Source organism: Lotus japonicus, chromosome 4, assembly GCF_012489685.1.
Source record: "Lotus japonicus ecotype B-129 chromosome 4, LjGifu_v1.2".
Taxonomy (NCBI): domain Eukaryota; kingdom Viridiplantae; phylum Streptophyta; class Magnoliopsida; order Fabales; family Fabaceae; genus Lotus; species Lotus japonicus.
Window position 1 is genome coordinate 76,197,605 of NC_080044.1, and position 20,460 is coordinate 76,218,064.

Consider the following 20,460-nt stretch of genomic DNA (forward strand, 5'->3'; position numbering starts at 1 on the left):
ATTCAACAAATATTAATCTCAAAATATTAATATTTTTAAGAAATAGTTTAATTTCTATGCACCGACAGTGTAAAGTTTTTTACACCGTCAACCAATCAGATTTCAAGGATGTGAGAAAATATCTCTTTTTATTCAATTTCATTAATTGACGTGACACATCCTTAAAATCTGATTGGTTGACGGTGTAAAAAAACTTTACACTGTCGGTGCATCATCCTTTTTCTCTTTAAGAAAAACGCAGAATTATAATAATATATTATATATTTATACAGAGAGATTTATTTAAAAAAAAAAAGGAAAAAGGGAAAGTGGAAAACCGAGCATCTGAGTTTCACTCTTTCTTCTCACCAGAACTACGTTGGGGTGGTGCGGTGTGGTTATTGCTCTGTTCTCTTCTCTCTCATCCTCTTCTAATGGCGGCGCTGTGCCCCACACTCTCATTCGGTAAGCCAAAAATTAGAGCTTTATTTGTTTTTTCAATTAAAAAAGTGATTTTTAATTAAAATAATGTTTAATATTTTTTATAATGATACTGCATATTATTAGCTTGTTAATTTTCACAACATAGCAACAAATTGAGATGCTTGTTATTTTTTCTTTGCAGCTACAGATGACAATGTGGAACTTGAAGATGTTGTTTCTAAGGGCTCATTAGCTTTTGATGAATGGACTATACTCATTTCAGAGATTGACAACACATATCCTGTAAGTTTCATACCAAAATGTTTATTGATTTTTCTTGAAATATCATTATACACATAACTATAATGCAGGATGGTTCAGCTCTAATGCTGTACTTTGTGATCAATCTTTCTTTATTGGTATGTCAAGCTTAAAATATAAATAAGGTGTTTGGGTCTATTTCTTCAGGATAATGTGGAGAAAATATGTCTAGTTTATGACCATTTCTTGTCCAAATTCCCGTTGTGTTATGGCTATTGGAGGAAGTATGCTGCCCACATGGCACGCTTATGCCCTGCAGATAAAGTTGTTGAAGTCTTTGAACAAGCTGTGTTAGCAGCAACATATTCAGTGGGCATGTGGGTTGACTACTGTAGCTTTGGTATGTTAGCTTTTGAGGAACCATCTGATATTCGGAGGTAATTAAAGCATACACATTGTTCTCTCTTCATAGTCTTTTACTATGGTTGATTTTTGAAGGCAATAGGATGATCTTATTGATATATTTTTGCCAGATTGTTCAAGAGAGCCATTTCCTTTGTTGGGAAGGACTACTTATGTCATACCTTGTGGGATAAGTATATTCAATTTGAGTTTTCCCAGCAGCAGTGGATTTCTCTTGCTCACGTTTATATCCAAACTCTTAAGTTTCCAACCAAAAAGTTGCATCAGTATTATGATAGGTATGCCTTCTATTCTGATTTTTTTCTAAGTTGTTCTGCAAAAAGTACTGGGAAACTTTGCTCTACTTGCATTATCTGTATAAAGTCGTAGTTGAATAAAAGCTAACAATATTTTTCTACTCCATGGTCGGACGTTGATAGTATTTACAAGTTCTGAGGCTTGCATGGCTTGAATATGCTCTGGTAATGGACCCTAATCCAGGTCATGAAATCTTTTGATTGCCTGAAGTGTCATTCATAGTTCATAACTAAACACATTTTTAGCTAAACATTTCAGTATATTTTGTTTTTAGTGATAATTCTTAATTTTAATATAAATTATGGAATAAAGAATGCACAACATAAGTTAAAATGTCCTCATTAATATGATTTACGTTCTTAAAAAAATTAAATTTAGCTAAATTTGCTTAGATAGAATTCTTCAATCATAAATATTTTTTGTTTGGTGTATAATGGTGGTAATGAGGTTTGACCCAATAGCCTCACACAGACTATCAGACTAGCTGTCAAAAGGATTGGCTTGCGACTTATATCAGGGGGTTAGGATTATGGGGTTTAACTTAATTTTCCTTTGATTAGTACATGCAAATTTTATGTCAGAGATTCAACTATTCAAGAGATGTGAAATACTGAAATCTCAATCTGCATCTCACTCTACGCAAATTTTAGTCATTCTCTCCCTGCTATTGCTTTTGCAACTTTTACTGCTGATTGCTGAATTACTTTTTAGCTGGCCTGCATAATGCAGACTAGCCATATTTTTGTAGTCTATATTTCATGTCTTTTATTCATTCTTTTAGTGTTTTCCTAGATAGTAGATATTACTTCTTTGTTAGTCATCACCTTCATCTTATGTGCTTCTGAATTCTCACACTACTTGAAGATATGAATGACTGTTCAAATTGTGTAACCGTACAGACAGTGTTTGCTTAACATATGTATTGAATATTGATATAGGTTTTATACATACATATATTTGAATAATGGACTTACCAGATATTAGTTCTGTATCTCTTCAGTTTTAAAAAGTTGGCAACCTTTTTGGAAGAGGGAATGACAAGCCTGGACAATTCTCCAAAGCAATTGCAATCTGAATCTTGTTTTGATGGAGAAATTCCTATGACTATGTGTTGCAAGGATGATGAGATTTATTGCATTATCAAGGATATGATGGATTCATCTGTTGGAATGGCTTGTTCAATAGCTGTAAAGAAGTACAGGGTTATTGGAGAACAGCTCTATCATAATGCTTGTGAGTTGTATTCAAAGATTAGTTCTTTTGAGGCTAATATTGAGAGACATTACTTTCATGTTCAACCACTTGATGCAAAGCAATTGCAGAATTGGCATGATTATCTGGATTTTATTGAACTTCAAGGGGATTTTGACTGGGTACCTTTTCGGCACAGTTTTTACCATCAAAGTTATTTAGTTGTTTATTTAGTTTTTATATTATTTTCTAAAATATTCGATTTCTCGCATTGAGGATAGGCTGTGAAACTTTATGAGAGATGCTTGATTGTGTGTGCCAACTATTGTGATTATTGGATGCGTTATGTGGACTTCATGGAAGCCAAGGGAGGAAGAGAAATAGCAAACTACTCTCTAGATCGAGCCACCGAAATTTATTTGAAGGTATGTTTCTAATTATCTTTTATGCTGATTGAATTTCATGTTAATGGTCAGCATCAGCATCTTCTTATTTTGCACCTAAGAGTTTTCTCTACAGTTGTCCGGCCGGACAAAACAATTGCAAAAGATAGTATATGAAACATTGACATATATATAATAGATGTCCAAGATAGAACTAATTTGTTACAGCACTTTATAAATGAAGGAAGAAACGAAACATAATAGTTTGGATATGGAAGTTCGCATGTGTTATGAGTCATGCTCAATGTCTTAAAAATGGAAAGATCAAAATCAATCAATTAGTTATATCATAATAATTATGGTCTTGTAATATTTCATGGGAATCTTTTTTCCCTTGCATTTGTTATGGCGCTTTTGCATGTGTTTATGGCATTGGCTTTGCTCCTATGCTCATGATTGATTTCAAGGAGACTCTCCAGTTCTGATATACAGAAAGATTGAAAAGCTACATAGATCTTTGGCTCTATTTTTTTATTCATCTCCCTAACAAGTACATTTCTTAACCAAAAACAAATAGTTGTCCACTTTTGTCAACAAAAATTCCAATTTAGGAAATTAACCATCCAAGTGGTAAACTAAATACAATATGGTATGTTTTTTCTGAACTAGGTTATACCCTGCTAAAACTTGCTTAATTCCTCTCTTCTCTACGCGTTGACTTCATACCTTTATGCTTGACTTGGAAATGTTTATAGCTCAACCATATGTTCGTTGCAGAGTGTGCCGGCAATCCATTCATTCAATGCTAGGTTTAAGGAACAGATAGGAGATGTTATAGCTTCCCGTGCTTTATATATTCAGAGGGGTAAAGGGACAGATTCAGACTTTGTGGAGAGTGTTAAATCTATAGCTAATATGGAAAAACGTTTGGTATGCAATTAGCCTTTGCTGCCATTGAAGTCTGCAATGTCGAGATATTTTAAGTGATTGCATGTGCTGCTTTATATCTTTATTGCAGGGAAACATGGAGTCTGCTTTCAATATATACAAAGAAGCTCTAGAAATGGCTGCAGCTGAGGAAAAGCTACAAGCCCTTCCCCTTTTATATATTCATTTATCTCGGCTAAAATATATGGTAGGTATTAAGTGCTTGTCTGCTTTGAGCATTAGGGTTTTAACCATTTCATTTAAAGATGTGATTCTAATTATTATGATGAAAATCAGTCCTCAAGTTTTTCTCACTTTTGAGATAATTGGTTCATGACATGGTGACATATTTTTCTCACTTTTGGCTTGTTTATTTTGTTTGTTTCTTTTCATACCAGCAGTATTTGTAGACGTGAATTCAAAGAGAATAACTTTTGTTGGAGTTATACTTAAAGGATTAGGCTGAGTACCTATAGGCTATAGCTACTCGTTACAATAGTTCTTTCTAATCAACTGGTTGAAGCAAGTATATCAGAATTATACAAATAAGAGTTCTTTCAAATTAAAAACAAGAAAAAAATCTGTCACCTATGTAACACATGCTGATGTCAGGTGTAGTTAACTAATCTTTTTGTGTTGTTCCTTTCTTGGCTTTAAGAGTACAAACAGCGAGGATGCTTCAAGAGATGTCTTAATTGATGGTATCAGAACTTTGCCTCCAAACAAATTGCTTCTGGAGGTATGTCTGCCTTTTCCCATATGTCATTTATATATCTTTTGTAAAAATAGATATACTTAAGCTGGAATTGCTCAGAAATCACAATAAGCATGCATTTACACCCCCTCCCCATCCCCCCGTCTGGGCTTGGTTGTCAACTATTCTGTAAGTAGCCTACGGAAATACCAGATAACTAACCAAAGTTTTTTTCCCACTAACTGGGGTCAGCTACATACATCAAAGAACGTCATAATGTGCTATTAAACCAGATAAGATAAGCTTTTAATTGCTTGCTAGTAGATAGGGCACTTCATATAGACAGAACAAGTCAAACTATCCAGTTGCTACTGATCTTCATGGATACTCAACAGTAAGACTCCCCCCCCCCTGAAAAAAAAAAAATTGTCTCCCACTGCCAAACACGTGTTGAAGAAGAAATTGTGGGTTTAAAGGCTTGCAGGTGTGGATACCAACTAAACTAAAATAAGGAACTGTAAAAGGCACAGTTCATATTCTGTCAAGCTTGAGCTGTTAGGTGCAATCCTAGGAGTGCATTTATTCTTACAAGCATCAATTTTGGTTATTCAGGGGATAAAATCATCATATTTAAATTTAAATTGTGATGAAATTTCTTCATTTGTTTTGCTGTTCTTCTGCAGGAATTGATAAAGTTCTCAATGGTGCATGGAGGGACAAAGCACATAACTTTAATAGATACAATTATAGCTGATGCATTATCTCCAAGGTCTGATGAATCTCAAGGTCTGGGTACCGAGGATGCTGAGGATATATCAAAGTTATACCTAGAGGTTACATTTTTCATTTGAACTTAATTATACTGGAGTCCGTTATATGATTTAGGAGTACAGTACTATGAGGTTATTGCTTGTTATTTTTACTTTTAGTTATTTGTCTCATGGTTCAACCTGTTCATATTAGCAAAATTTATAACGTGCTACCTGATAGCTTTCCTTCTTTCTTTATTCTCGAATAATTTTTTTATCCCAGAAAAAAGGCTTATTAGCTCGTATTCATTTAATAAATAAATATTTTGAACCTTTTCCGGGGTTGATCCTTTTTTATACCAACATTTTTGCAGTAAACCTTTGCCACTTGAGCTCAGCCCAAGTACCTTGAAATTTTGATACTGACACTTACATGTTAATTCCAGTTTGTTGACTATTGTGGAACCATACATGATGTAAAGAAGGCATGGAATCGGCACATGAAGTTATTCCCAGGCTCTACCAGGATAGATTTTCGTCATCAATCAGCTAAATGTCAAGGATCTCTAAATTTGATTCAGCACAAGCGAGAAGAGGTTTTGGTTGCCTTACCTAATCAAGCATCTAGGGATTCTAGTTCTGACATGCATGCAAATTTACCTCAAGAAAACAGGAAAGTGTCATCAGAGTATTGTGATACCCAGTTGGATCCTACTGCTGATGAATTGAATCATATTACTCAGTCTAATGATACAGATATGCACGGGCTTCAAATCATGGAATCGGATGACAAAGCAGGAAATAATGGAAGGGATTTGGCTCTCCCTGAGGAACCAAGGGACAATGGTCCTGAAAATAAGTTGCCGTCTGCAGATTTAGTGGAAGTGGAAGAGGAACCTGGTCTAGTTGATAAGAATTTAAAAAGAAATTGTTCTGAATCTGACGTTTCATCTGAAAATTTATTACAGCAAACAGCCAGTGGAAATAAATCTTTGAAAGCATCCTCGAATGAGAATGCTGTCTTCTCTCAGTGTGAGCTTGAGACTGAAGAATTGAACCCCCGGGAGAGCACATGCCCTGATTCGGAACTGATGACATCTCAGGAGGAGTGTGACACAATTCCAGAAAGGAGCAAGTTGAATAGTAGAACGGTGGCGGGTGGTCATACTTCAAATCAAGACAACTCTGCTAGCACTCAAGACTCTGAATCTGCTCAAACTCATGTTGAAATAAACAATTCATATTCAGCATGCCATCAAGACGAGAGAGCTAGAAGATCACTTCTACCACCCCGGTTTTCTAGAAATAGTGATGGAAAGTGGCATCAGAAAAGAAATACCGGTAACTTTCGCCGAGGTCACAAATATGGTCATCGAGAATACACACACAGAAAACAGCACCAACAGCAGCAGCTGCCTCCACAACAATTCCATCCAGCTGGAGGGGGACCACAATTGCCTGTCACTCCAGGTTACGCCCAATCGGAAATGCAAGCCCAGCAATTCAATCAAGGACAAACTCAATTTCAAGCCACTTCTACTCCTGCTGATTTTGTTGCAACTCATAGTTGGCCTATACAAAACATTCCGATACAGAATTCTTTATCTCAGTCTCAGTCACCAGCCAATATCACATCACATGTATTTCAACATCCAATGCAAGGCAATGTACAATATGGATATATGCAGAATGGCCAAGAACATAATCAGATGTGGCAGCAGTATTACTACCAACAGCAGCAGCAGCAGTTGCAACTACAACAACATTATATGCAATTGCAACAACAATCAACCCAGCAGGAACAGTCACAGCAACTTCAACAACACGGTCAATTGGTTCAACCACAACAGTTGCAACAACAACCATTCCAGCTGGAACAGTCACAGCAACTTCAACAACATAATCAACTAGTTCAACCACAACAGTTGCAACAACAATCATTCCAGCTGGAACAGTCACAGCAACTTCAACAACATAGTCAACTGGTTCAACCGCAACAGCTGCAACAACAATCATTCCAGGCGGAACAATCACAACAACTTCAACAACAGAGTCAACTGGTTCTACCACAAAGGTTGCAACAACAATCATTCCAGGTGGAACAATCACAACAACAACATAGTCAACTGGTTCAACCACAACAGTTGCAACAATTGCTGTTACAGCAACAGTTTCTGCAGCAGCAGCAATATTTTCAACAGCTACAACAACAGCAACAAGAGCATCCTGTTTACCTTCAGCAGCAACAGCCATCAACACAGGTACAGGCAGCGTTGAAACTAAAGGTTTTTTAGTATGGAAGTAGGAATAAGTGAACACTGATGAATTTCATGATATAAGATTGATTTGGTGTGTTTAAAATACAAAATACTGAAACTTGTTTACCCCAATAATTAGATCAAGTTTTACTTACGCACTAGCAACTGCAAAACTGTCACATTATTTTCAGTTTGTTTCCTGTTTTCAAAATTTTGTATAGGAAGCAAAGGAAACAAGTTTTATTTTGTTTCTCTGTTTCTTATACAAACCTTTGAAAACAAAGAACAAACTGAAAATAATATAGCAGTTTTGTAATATAAATCTGAAAACAGTAAATGAAAATAAACCTAACAGGCTCTTATTTTCACCATATCCCATACAAAATCTTTGAAAACAAAAAGTAAAGCGAAATAAGGTGGGGTATTATAATTAATTATGAAAATGGAATGTTTTTTCAAACTAAATAGGCCTCTAGTTTCATGTATATATCATGAAGATTAATGGCATTTCTCATTTCGATTTCACTTGAATAGTATAGAAACTATACTGTCTCTACTTATTATAGTCGATTTTCAACTTAAGCTGAGTGGAAGAGCCAGATTCTTGATGATCAGTTTTGTTACCTGTGGACCATATTTCTTTGGACTCAATACTTCTTGTAAAATTCTAATTGTTTCTTTGCAATGGCAGAGCAACAACAGTCCTGTAGCAGACCAAGGGCAGGCAATAGTGACATCACAGGTTAGTTAAATCAAATTCTTAAGGAAAACAATTTGGTATCATAACTAGATAATCAGTAGTTTCTGTACCAAACAAAGATAATCAATTGTTTTGTGTTTGTTAACCCTCCGATCTTAATTGGCTGCATAAATGGCTACTCTGGCCTTTACAAACATAAAATTTATCTCTGATTTTTTGGACTTTGGTCATGTAGAGCAATGAAGAGATAATGTCGCAACAATCAGGCGAACCTGGGTTGGTTTCTTCTCCTGTTCTGGATCATCCCCAAGAGGATTGACATTTCCTTGTAGATTTGACATGTTTATGGTTGTAAAATTCAGAATTTACTCTGCGAAAACTTGGCACAAGGACACTGGATCCCAATATGAAATTCTTAGCAGCTTCCACCCAAAGCAAAAAATGGTCACAGTAATTTGCATTATAGTTAAAGAGTATGTTACAATTGTTTGGCCATCCTAGTGAGAGTTGATAAGTTCTGGTGACGCAGCTTCATATGTAAATAGAATTCTTAAGCACATTATAAGCCTTAAAAAGTCCATTTTGATAAATAGAATGATTAAGTTTATTTTCAGGAACCTTTATTTTGAGAATAAGATGTTCATTCCTTCGTGACTGAAAACTTACATTGGGCCAAAGCTGTATTTTAGGAAATGGTGAGTGGTTGAAAGCTAGCCTAAATTTAAATAGTTTAATTTGGACGATTCATGAACTTCTGAAAAAAATTAATAATGGAAACCAAATTCTATACATTTTCCAAGTGGGAATGAAAGTGGTTTTCACCAATGGAGTGTGAAAAGCCATGCTCAGAAATTTTCGAGTAATGGTGATCTTATTATATTACATATACATAATTATTTATGGGCTAATTCTATCAACGATTAAATTATAGAATTGCAACAAGTGTTTTAAATAACCATGTCTTCTGACTCCAATGAGTTGGTTGAGTGGAGCATGACAAAACTTTGTTTTTTGATAAGTTGCAAGTTAAAATCTCTACTCGTCTCGTGGTGGTAAGGTAAATGGGTTTATTGTAAGGTATCTTTGAAACTGTTAATTCTTTCTTCTTCAAATGAGACCCAATTAGTCAACTCTAATTTTTTTTTATAAAATAAAAACCACATTTATAACCATCCTTTAACTTGTTCAATGTCCCCACAAATAATAATATGATGAAGTAAGTATTTCCATTTGTCTTGAATGACAATTTGGAATAACTACTCCCATTCGAGTGTAAAATGGAATAACTTTTCATATCTCCTTGTTCTACGCAAAAAATCATTTGACAAAAATACTTAATATTTTTATCATTATTCTTAATCAAAATTCGATACAATTTTTGTCCTTTGATGAATTTCTAAAACCTAAAGTTTACTCAAAAAGTCTAAGTCTTTTCGACTAGTCTTTTTCCTTATTTTAGGTCTGTGCATTCTTCCAAACTTATGTGGTATTCGGCATTCGCCTTTAATCCAATTTGTTACACGAACACGCCTCTATATTCACCAATTTTCACCATCCTGTATCCTTGACCATTTTCTAAAATTACAGTCAGACAAATAATTTCTAGACTTAGACAAAATTATCACTTGTCTCTCAAAGACAACATTCTTAAAATTTACACCAACATCAAACTACTAGTATTCAACATTCTCTTAGATAAAATCTTGCAACTAGGATCATGTACTTTAAAAATGATTGGAATCATACAAACTACTATAATCTAAACAACTTTTACACAAACTTCCAATCACACAAATTCTCCCTTTGGGTCAGTAAAATTTCAGTTGGTGGCAAACTTCCTCGTGGAGATTCCTCGGTGCTCCTTCCAAGAGTGAGTCTCTTCCGACCTCCCCAACATGCCACTAGCACTCTACCCGGTAATCTCAGGGTGTTTTCTCTCCGTTCAACCATTTTTTATTAAAAAAAAGACAAAAAAATGTAATAGAATGTTATTAGATTGGGCTTCAATCTAACATAAATAACACACAAATGAAGTCCAATATTGTTTAGAAAAAAAAGCCCAACAAAGCAAGCAGCCACAACTACAAGTACCCACCAAACCTAAACCCTAATTCACCTTCAACACTTCTGGTTCGATTGTGCTGCTGCTGCAAGATGCAGATCTTCGTGAAAACCCTAACGGGGAAGACGATCACCCTCGAGGTGGAGTCTTCCGACACAATCGACAATGTGAAAGCCAAGATCCAGGACAAGGAGGGAATTCCCCCGGACCAGCAGAGGTTGATCTTCGCCGGAAAGCAACTCGAAGACGGCCGCACCCTCGCCGACTACAACATCCAGAAGGAGTCCACTCTCCACCTCGTCCTCCGTCTCCGCGGTGGCGCCAAGAAGAGGAAGAAGAAGACCTACACTAAGCCCAAGAAGATCAAGCACAAGCACAGGAAGGTGAAGCTCGCTGTTCTCCAGTTCTACAAGGTGGATGACTCCGGGAAGGTTCAGAGGCTGAGGAAGGAGTGCCCCAATGCTGAGTGCGGCGCCGGGACTTTCATGGCGAACCACTTTGATCGTCACTACTGTGGCAAGTGTGGGCTCACCTATGTCTACCAGAAGCCCACTGCTTAGAGCTGCATTTGGTTTGAACAATGTTAGATTTCTCTATTTTGCTATTCGAAGTTTGAATTTTTGTTATATTCGACTTGTGGGGTTGACATTTTTTGTGTTGATTTAGTTTTGGTTGAGATAACAACTTTATAATATTTGCCGTTAGTAATTTCATAATCTGTTATGCTGCATGATTTTCGTCGTCGCAATTTCAATTAGCTTACGGAATAAATGATCAATTCCATATCCAATGTGGGAATCAAATTAGTTATTAGCATTGTTGCTGTATGTGTATGTGATTGTTTTGGATTAGAGACCAATTTGATAGGTGTTTTGTGAAGAATGTTAAGCTTTGTAGTTGATTTAGCATTATAGCTTGGTTTTGAAACTTTGTTGACACCCCTTTTATGATTCTCCTGAATGGGCTCAGCATCTAAAGGTAGCTTCATTTGCTTTGACTGTAGTAGTTTGCTCTGTTATGGCTTATGAATTATGATTGGTTGTTTTTATCTGCTGCTTGCGATAATGAAATGTGATTGGCCAATGAGTGTCCTGTGAAATATGTTAGGTGCCTAATTTTGAGTCTTGTCCTTTACTAGTTGATTTATCATTTATCATTTGAGGTACTCCTCAGCTGAATCCTTGCACTATTGCATGGAACTGCCTGAGTTTTTCGGTTTCCAATTGTTCTAGATTGGTTAATGAGTGTGATTAACTCGTTTTGTTTGGCTTGTATTGTTAGTATGTATCTAGTAACATTCTTGAGAAACCAGTGGATTGGTTATGAAATGAAGTGAATGCAGTAGGGTTTTTTTTATTGTTATCTGATATCTATGAAAAGCAGGTTACTGGATTCTATCGGTTTTTCAAGTTGTGTTTTCTGATCCAGTTGATGATTAAGTTGTATTTGTATAAAACTGCTTTATGTTTCTTCGGAATAATTGACTATTTTGAACAAAGAATGTGTATTCCTTGAAACCCTTCTGATCATGTTCATAGGTTGGTCTTGCTCTAGAGTTGGAAACATTGCATAAACTCTACCTTTTTTCAGGGTCAAGCCTAAACTAAATTTGTCAACTACATTGCATAAACTGATTATATTCTTTAAAGTTTAAACAATGGCTTTCTGTATCCTGCCAATTTTCAACCTCACCCCTGACTAACACCGATGCACATTTTCAACAAGTATTCAATGAAATTTCTACAAACTACCAAAACTCCAAAATGTGCATAACTGAGTAGCAGAGGAAATTCAGTTCACTCAATTCTTGTACTCTTCATCAATCCCTGCAGCAAACCGATTTAAATGCTTAGTTTCTGAAACATCCTAACAAAATACTTTAGAGAGTAGTTGTACAAAATGTACATTATCTATTATCCATTTCCTAAATGTATGCACAAGATACATGCATGTGTATGTTAACATTGAAACTGCCACCAAGTTGGGCTGATGCAACTCTGCATTTTAATATCTTGTTAACTTATCTCCATGTTAACGTGAGGGTCATCCTTTGGAGGGCTTCCAGGAGAATCACTTGAAAGTAGCTCACTTGATCTAAGGACCTTATATTCGGATTATTGGAGTGAGAGGATGGTTAGCACAATCTATAAAGAAGATTACACTTGCACTATTTCGGCCATTATTCTCTCTTCCCTTTTATCGAATGGTGTACATGTATTGTGTTTTTGGTGAGTGAAAGTGAAATGACTCTTACTTACTACCTGAATGTTTCAGATGAAAGATGTGGTGTCTTTCACTAGTTTGATTTACTCTTTGTCCAATATGGTGTGTAGAGATATATCCGGACCCTTTCATATGACACAACATCTTATGACACAACAATGGTATAAAAGCCGTGCGATCCCGAGTGATGATCCGTAACTTCCTTTAAGGGGGAAGCGAAAGTATTCATATACTAAGGTCCAGTTTGGAAGAGCTTATTTGAGCTTATCTGACAGCATAAGCTCTTATGCCAATGTTTGGGAGAGCTTATGCAAACAGCTTATGGCATGCCATAAGCTATTTTCAGCTTATTTTCACAAGCTACTCAGGACAGCTCATGCTTATATGCAGCTTATTTTTTATTTGTTTCAATAAATTTTTAAAAATAGCTTATGAATAAGCGCTTATGTCATAAGCGCTTATGACTATAAGTGCTTAATTAAGCTGTTTTTCCAAACGGGACCTAAATGTTTTGATGTTTTGAATTGAAAGATGTGGTGTTTATCACTAGTATGATTTACCCTTTGTCCAATATGGTGCGTGTGTGTGTATATATATATATATATATATATATATATATATATATATATATATATATATATATAGTCCCCCTCATGAACCAAGCAATCGTTGGTAGATTGAGCTGTGTTTTATAGCTTTCTTAGTCATAATAAACTTGCACTAATGGATTCGATTGATATCAAAACATTTTATTTGTTAACTATTCTACTTTGCAACAGTCATAAATTATTATTCAAACAGTTAAACTTGTCTGGTAAATTTTTAATACAAAGTTACAAAAGCCCTGAAAATGCAACTATCGTAAAGTACTACACTTCTAAACTAATCCTCTTGAAAAGTTCTGTCCCCGTACGTGCAAAGGTTTTCAAACCCCATGTACTCCTTCTTTTCAATTCTTTCAATCATGTTTGCTATGCCTACTCCTCCTGTAATTTGAAAAAAGAATTGAACAATTAAGAGTTTCCACTTATGACTTGCCTCATCTGAATGTGTGCCCATTGTATGCATAAAACTTCAAATAAGTAAGTAAAAGATATACGTATCATTATTGGTACATGAAAATGTACCTACTCTCAAACTATAAGATAAGTTGCTAGAGTATAGCTACCATCACAAAAATGAAGAATATCAAAAGAATCTCGAAATGAAACTTACCTAGTGATATTCCACTCACAAAAATTGTGACAGCTAGGATGAAAATGATCACAGATGATCTCCCCAATATGGCAATCAGCTTTCTCACTAAATGCTGCCCAACAAGTGCAGCAGCAATGGCTACAGCTACAAAGTAAAGAGCTGCAAGATAAACGAAAATTGAGTATTAAGAATTTCATAATAAGAAGTTATTGCTTTCTTCAATGGTAACAATCCTTTTTTAAACCAATTAGCTAATGACCAATTCATCATGTTGTTACTTTACAACCCTATGGATGTGCTCTTGGAGCATGAGAGAATTACTCGTCTGAAAATTTTACTGTAGTATGTTAAGATCAAATTCTATTCTATCGGAATCAAATTTGAAAACCAGAAGCTACTCACTGAACCTATGATTAATTTTAGCTTTAGAATCAATTTTAGAAGGATTTGCAAACATGTACTTAGTTCATTTCATTAATCCATACTTACCATAAGGAAGAGGAAAACGTTTCAGAAGGTAATATTCCACCACTGACATAGATGCAGAAAATGTCATTGTAAAAGTGGATGTAGCACTTGACACCTTCATGGAAACATCAAATCTTAGTCAAGTAGTCCTCAAATCTTGATTGATTTCATGGTAAATAGAAGGATCAAAGGTACCTGGGGATGAACTCCTAGTCCAATGAAAAGGGGGCCCATGATGAATCCTCCACCAACACCAAGCAAGGCACCAACCATACCAGCAATTAAGCCAAGAACACAGTACACAAATAACTGGTGAATTTGCAAATTTGTTTTCTGATCACCCTTGGATGTTATGAATCTCTTCCCTTTGTATAAAAGCACAGCCTCATATGAACTCACTCCTACAGCAATAGGGACCTGATCAAAGACAAGGGGGGAAAAGAAAGAAAATAATCACCATGATATTTGTCCTTTGTTTAGACCCAAATTTGATGTTAAGACCAAATCAAACTCTAAATTGCTCAACACTTAACCATACCATATTGGCTTGATTACTGGAAAATTAAAAAAGGAAAAGATGAAAAGCTTTGGTTTCTAGCTATTGAATTCTCCTGTTTTATACCTGTAGTAAATTCAGTATCCAAAATAACACCGAGCAATTTGTTGTGTAATTCTGTTTCAAAACAAGAGCATATATTATCAACAATGCTGATCAATGTCCATCAATTAATTACTACAAGAAAATGTTGAACATCAAAATAAATTTTGTGAGTTGAATTGCTTATTAGATACTAACTTTTCCTATCTGCAATGCAAGTATCAAGAGCCAGACAGATAAAAGAAGTCCAAGTTCCCTCCAATAAATATTTTCAACAACAGAAACCTGCATGACAGTATAAGATTTAGTTAAAAACAGTAGTTGTTAGACATGGAACCAGAAACTCTGTAGTATCTATTACTTTTTTCCTTGATTGACTGGTTTTGTTGTGACTCTCATTGACCCGGTCTCCTCTTTGAAGATCATGCGTAGCATCTTCAATCCTTTCAATATCTAATTAGACTGAAAATTAGCAAGACATGTCTGATAACAACTATCTTTATCACATAGTTAGTAACTTACATAAGAGATTCATAAGGCTGTGATAGAAATAAGGCTTAAATATGTTTTTGGTCCATGCATTATTGGAAATTGTTGGTTTCAATCTCTCATTTTTTAATTAAGTACCTATATTTTCGAAATATCCATTTTTGAGTTCCTGAGAACCAATATCAAGAGAAAAAGCAATTTCGAGGACTGAAATTTAAAAAGAATAAGTTGACAATGAAAATCCTCGCAAGGATAGAATCATGACTATTTCAAAATTCCAGTGACTGAAGTTAAACAAAAAGACATAGACAGAATAAAACACATAATTCCAACAATGCAAGGACCAAAAATATATTTAAACGAAATAATATCAGACCACATACCATTTATCTGTGAATTCACCTTAGCTTCCTGGAATTAGAATAGTGATGCATTAAACCAATGCACAAAAATTGGAAAAAAGAATGAATCAAAAGATGAGCTACATTTTAGCAACCTTCTTAGCAAGGGTTTCTTGTTTCCATGTGTCGACGCCCTTTAAGAATGCTTTAATTGAAATGCCTGTTTCATATCAATATCACATCAATGGATAGGCAAAATATTGAAAGAAAATGAGAAAGGACTCAATTTTTAAGCAATTGTTACCTGTGAAAAGTACTATTAACAAAGTTGTTATCACCCACTGAGGAAAAATCACATTGAAAGCAACTCCAATACTGATTCCAAGCATCAACATTGGTTGGAAAAGAAGTGCTAGGTCATAGTCAATCACAGGCAAGTCAAGGGTTGGGTGTCTTTGCCTCATATTGTAGAAAACAGTTGCTCCTGCTCCACCAGTAATCATGACTTTCACCCAAAAAACAGAAACATACAGATTCAGTCAATTCAAAGAATATTCAAAATAAATTTAAAATTGCCAAAAGCACATAAAACATGTTTGGATGAATTTTTTTTCAAAATCAATTATAACACTCAAAAGCTATTGATTATATTTATATCAAAGCTACTGCTCAGTTTCAAAAGATAAATTTTATTTTCTCAAAATAGACCAGCCCGTGGGCAATAGCTTTTTTAAAGGGGGAAATAAAATTTATATAATTTCTATTAGTGTGTTAGGATATTTTGGGTGTTCTTTATATTTATATATGATGTATTTAAATGCGTATTTGATTTGACTCATTTTATAAATTTTAATAATGTTACATTTTTAGATAGTTTTAATATTTTTGTATATATTTTAATATTTTTATTAATAGCATGTGGACTAGCCCGTTAGCCCTCGGGCTAAGCAAAGTGAGGATGGGCCACATGAAACGTCAATCTATTTATGATGTATGGTTTTCCAAATATATCAGCCTATTAATCAAGCGACCAAAGCGAGTCACTCACTCTAGATATAACATAGCATACATAAGTTTCAAAAAAAAAAACATAGCATACATGAATTTTTTTTATTCAAAACAAAGGGTAATAGAAAAATAATAAAAATAGTGAAAAATTTGGTTTTTTTTTTCTGTGTCCAAATCAAACGAACCAAGTCTCTATTTATAGAGGAAAAAAAATCATGAATTTTAGTCAAAATTTTTTTTCCTTTGCAATGAAATAATTGAGTTCAAAAGATTAAGATGATAAAAATTCGGACAACGAACCAGAACGCGCCACGTGGCACCGGTTACCCCCCTCTCAACATGTTGAGAACTCTCAACACTTCTCTTCTCCACCTCATCTTCAACAAACCTCAACCAACCACTACACACCCTCAACAAAATTCATTTCAACAAACCATTGTATTTAGTCTTATACCCCGTCTGTGAAAAGGTTGAGAAAGAAGCTGAAATGTATGTTTCGCTCTTATTACCACATAAAATAGTGGGTCAATAAGTGGTAAGAGAAACTCGACGAATGTGTTATGTCTCTGTAATTTGGCCAAAATATGTTTTCTATTTATTATAAATAAAGAGTAGAATTAACAAATATTTATAGTTTTGTTCAAATTATGCACGACATATAGCAATTCTAGTGAAAAAAAAATCAGACAAAAATGTTTCACACTCTTCAACTTTACATCATGTTTACCCTTAGAATTATGAATTTATGACTATAATCTTGTGAATATATGATTAAAATAAAAAAAAGACACAAGGAAGTGTGAAGTAGATGTAAAAATAAAACTAAAAAACAAAATCAACACCATAAATAATCAGCAAATTATAGACAGTAAAGGACCATTGTTTTCTTTTTCTTTTTAATTAATGCAGAGATAGAGCTCCATACAAGTGTCATGCCTAGACAAGTGTCCATACATAAGAATGTTGCAAAATTTGTAATTTTGTATGTATAAAAGTTTTAGTTAAGGTCAGAGAACTAGACTGTTTTAACTAATTATTTAGTTCCACATTTTAAAAAGAGTTGGGGTTTTTAGTGTTTCATGACAATGTTATTCTCATAAGGTTACATTATTAATAAAGATTTTCATTTTGCTGTAAAAAAAGTTAAAATTAAAAGATTTTCTTACCAAATGCTACATAAGTAAATTCCATTATAAAACTAATACTCCGAGATACGAAGATCACAACATCACGTTATGGGGTTATACCTTTATCAACAAAATTATTCTCCTTAAACACCATTTAAAGATCAAACCTTAAATTAGATGTCTAATAAATTCAATTATCTATCAGTTGTACTAGACCTTATTGGTACCATTGCTATATTTGATCTTGGTTATTTACACCATGTAGAAAGCATCACCATGTATTTTCCAGAATTTTAGACAAGCGGCTGCAAACACATGAAAGCTAATCAAGGGTGACACCTGTAACCAAAAAAAAATCAAGGGTGACACCTAACCTTAAAATACAAGGTGTCAAGACTCCACCACCCCTTATAACCACATATCAGAGAGACTACCAAATGGAATCTGGAAAAAGATACTGAATCTGCATGAGAGCAGGCATGCAGCTTAGAATGAATATCATATGGTTTATTATAAAATAAAATAAAATAAAAAATTTGGGGTGACCATGACCCCGCTGGGTTACCCTTCCCCTACTTCTGCATGTTGGGATAAATATAATATAAAATTAATCATGAGTCATGAAGTTTAAATTTTTGGGATATATGATTCATGAAACGAATTCTGAATTCTGTAATGTTTGGTATCAAAAATGTTCCACACACGGTCACAACCTTCTTGTACTGAATTGGAGGAAATCTCATAAACCAAATGCATGTTTCACCAAAGAATATAGGGAGGAATTGAAGAAAAAGTGTTAATTAGTTCTTACATTTTGATATTGCAGTTGCTGATTTTGGGTCAAATCCTATTATGAGAGTAAGCATTGGCACAAATATGCCACCCCCACCAACACCTCCCACAGTACCAAATGCTGATCCTAGGAATCCAATTATGGTGCCCATTGTTATTTTCCACCCTAACTCCATCCCCTGCACAACAAAGGTTAATTCTCAATTCAAAATCTTTTACTAACAAACACTTGAAATTGAAGCTAAGGTAAAACATAATTAAACAGTACATAAATTTTAATGATTCTAAATGACAACCATAGTTTTGAATGAACAGTCTTACCGGCCAAGTATGTTCATAAAATGCTGAGGTTTTGTTGGATGCTGAGGTTGTGTTTTGGTCTGCATTTTGATGGGAACATGTAACTGGGGCTGAAAAGAGAAGAACAACAAGAAGAAAAGAGATCAAAACTCTTAATCCAGCAACCCATTTAACATTCCAGCTTTTTGATTCAGCCTCATTCATCATGTATATGAAGAGAAATCTTGTTCAAGTCTCTTATGTTCCTATTGATGGAAATTTCAAATACTTCAAAACAGGAACCAGGAACTGCTCGGTGGTTGTTGTTGATGCTATATATTTGAGTTCAATCAGTAGGAAAAAGAAACATCATATTCAATTTGATGCTAACAAGCGGTGGCATTTATGGATTTAATGTCACCTGACATGTCAAGACAAAATATATAGTTTATATATCTCTTAATAAATATTTAAAGATTTCTTTTTTAGGTTAATATAAATATTTAAAGAATGTCACATACAAGAATGACATATCTCGGGCTGGGGATGTAGAGTGCATCCTCGCTCCATTCCCGCGTATCTCTCTTCGGTCCCCTTCCCATCCCCAATCTCCAATATCCCACGGTGAAGTGAACTTGTACCACATTCTTATTCCATACCTTCTCATATATTCTTACCAGATCCTGACATCTCCTTAAAATTTTAGTAATTTTTTTATTAAATATGTAAATTGCATAAACTTTATGCAATTAAAAAAACTCCAAGTGAGTAGGTACATCAAGTTCAATACAAATAAATTTAAATAACACTATATGAAATTCATAACACAATATGTATGTAAAATCTTCAAAATGAAAAGTTAGAAATGTAAAGTCAACATTAACCCATAAAAAATATGAAATCTTACGTAAAGTGAAGTCTTCATTGTAACAATCCGATATTCACAAGGATGTGATTGTATTTTCACTAATATATGTAGGGTAGGAGGGATCTGACAGGGCAGAGACAGTAATCTTATCCCCATTTCTAAATTTTATCGGGAAAATCTTCACCATCCACACAAGAAAAAAATTCTCTTAGGTGAAGGTCCCAAGCGGGCACAATGCGGATGGCGGCTAGCCCGACATAGGACATTCGACCCCCACCTTCGTCGTCCTATCCTTCATCCCCTTCTTTTCCGACCTCTACCTCTCTTGTCTCCACGATCACCATGACGAATCCTCGCTCTACAAATACCGAATTCAACAATAGTGAATCCCCTTGTCACCTTCCTCAACTTCCGGTGTAAGATTCAAGAATTCTGTGATGACTAGGGAAAGAAGTTTTATGTAATTGCAATGGGAGACAGAGGAAAGATATTTTGATAATTTGAGTATTTTTTTCATGTGGTCAAAATTATTTGAGTGTTTAAATATAATTTAATATAAGCCATTCAATTTTTTTACGTTGTAGTCCCCGTGGACCACTAAGAGATCATGGTATACCAAGTTTATAGTAGACACTGCCTTAAATTATATGTAATTATTTATGAACCTTCACTTCACTGAGGACAAATGAAATGGACCACGCTATCTTTAGTGTTGTTTAGTTA

The 20,460-nt window shown here is 34.7% G+C and overlaps 3 protein-coding genes across 4 annotated transcripts; 2 read left to right on the plus strand and 1 right to left on the minus strand.

The window, feature by feature from the left end:
• The first annotated feature begins 302 nt into the window (after positions 1-302).
• LOC130713849 (pre-mRNA-processing factor 39-2) lies at positions 303-8,961 on the plus strand. Of its 2 annotated transcripts, XM_057563662.1 has the most exons (13): positions 303-444; positions 605-705; positions 871-1,100; positions 1,197-1,364; positions 2,384-2,756; positions 2,856-2,999; positions 3,735-3,887; positions 3,976-4,092; positions 4,543-4,623; positions 5,262-5,411; positions 5,774-7,588; positions 8,277-8,327; positions 8,521-8,960. In XM_057563662.1, the coding sequence occupies exons 1-13, from the start codon at positions 414-416 to the stop codon at positions 8,602-8,604; spliced, it is 3,498 nt and encodes a 1,165-aa protein (XP_057419645.1). In that variant the 5' UTR covers positions 303-413; the 3' UTR covers positions 8,605-8,960. The 2 variants fall into 2 exon arrangements, with proteins under 2 accessions (XP_057419645.1, XP_057419646.1); XM_057563663.1 differs by lacking the exon at positions 3,735-3,887 and having other exon boundaries at positions 8,521-8,961.
• Positions 8,962-10,385: 1,424 nt separating this feature from the next.
• On the plus strand, positions 10,386-11,077 carry LOC130714580 (ubiquitin-40S ribosomal protein S27a-like). Its single transcript, XM_057564489.1, has one exon. It carries the CDS (start codon positions 10,440-10,442, stop codon positions 10,905-10,907), a length of 468 nt encoding a protein of 155 aa, XP_057420472.1. The 5' UTR covers positions 10,386-10,439; the 3' UTR covers positions 10,908-11,077.
• A 2,250-nt stretch (positions 11,078-13,327) lies between these two features.
• LOC130713731 (sulfite exporter TauE/SafE family protein 3-like) lies at positions 13,328-19,214 on the minus strand. The gene is made up of 12 exons (XM_057563529.1): positions 18,912-19,214; positions 18,610-18,769; positions 15,968-16,168; positions 15,819-15,883; positions 15,706-15,733; positions 15,195-15,286; positions 15,032-15,118; positions 14,858-14,908; positions 14,431-14,652; positions 14,257-14,350; positions 13,786-13,926; positions 13,328-13,556 (listed from the first exon to the last, which is right to left on the minus strand). Exons 1-12 carry the CDS (start codon positions 19,095-19,097, stop codon positions 13,453-13,455), a joined length of 1,431 nt encoding a protein of 476 aa, XP_057419512.1. The 5' UTR covers positions 19,098-19,214; the 3' UTR covers positions 13,328-13,452.
• Between the last annotated feature and the right edge of the window lie 1,246 nt (positions 19,215-20,460).

What these genes read in the sequence shown, in the direction of transcription:
- LOC130713849 (XM_057563662.1), top strand. Translation starts at nt 414, where the DNA reads ATGGCGGCGCTGTGCCCCACACTCTCATTCG. An exon ending in AGATTGACAACACATATCCT is followed by an intron (nt 706 to 870) that starts GTAAGTTTCATA and finishes CTATTTCTTCAG; the next exon opens with GATAATGTGGAGAAAATATG. An exon ending in TATCTCGGCTAAAATATATG is followed by an intron (nt 4,093 to 4,542) that starts GTAGGTATTAAG and finishes CTTGGCTTTAAG; the next exon opens with AGTACAAACAGCGAGGATGC.
- LOC130714580 (XM_057564489.1), top strand. Translation starts at nt 10,440, where the DNA reads ATGCAGATCTTCGTGAAAACCCTAACGGGGAAGACGATCACCCTCGAG.
- LOC130713731 (XM_057563529.1), bottom strand. Translation starts at nt 19,097, where the DNA reads ATGATGAATGAGGCTGAATCAAAAAGCTGGAATGTTAAATGGGTTGCT. An exon ending in TTTATGAACATACTTGGCCG is followed by an intron (nt 18,770 to 18,911) that starts GTAAGACTGTTC and finishes TTTGTTGTGCAG; the next exon opens with GGGATGGAGTTAGGGTGGAA. An exon ending in GGTGAATTCACAGATAAATG is followed by an intron (nt 15,287 to 15,705) that starts GTATGTGGTCTG and finishes CAGTCTAATTAG; the next exon opens with ATATTGAAAGGATTGAAGAT.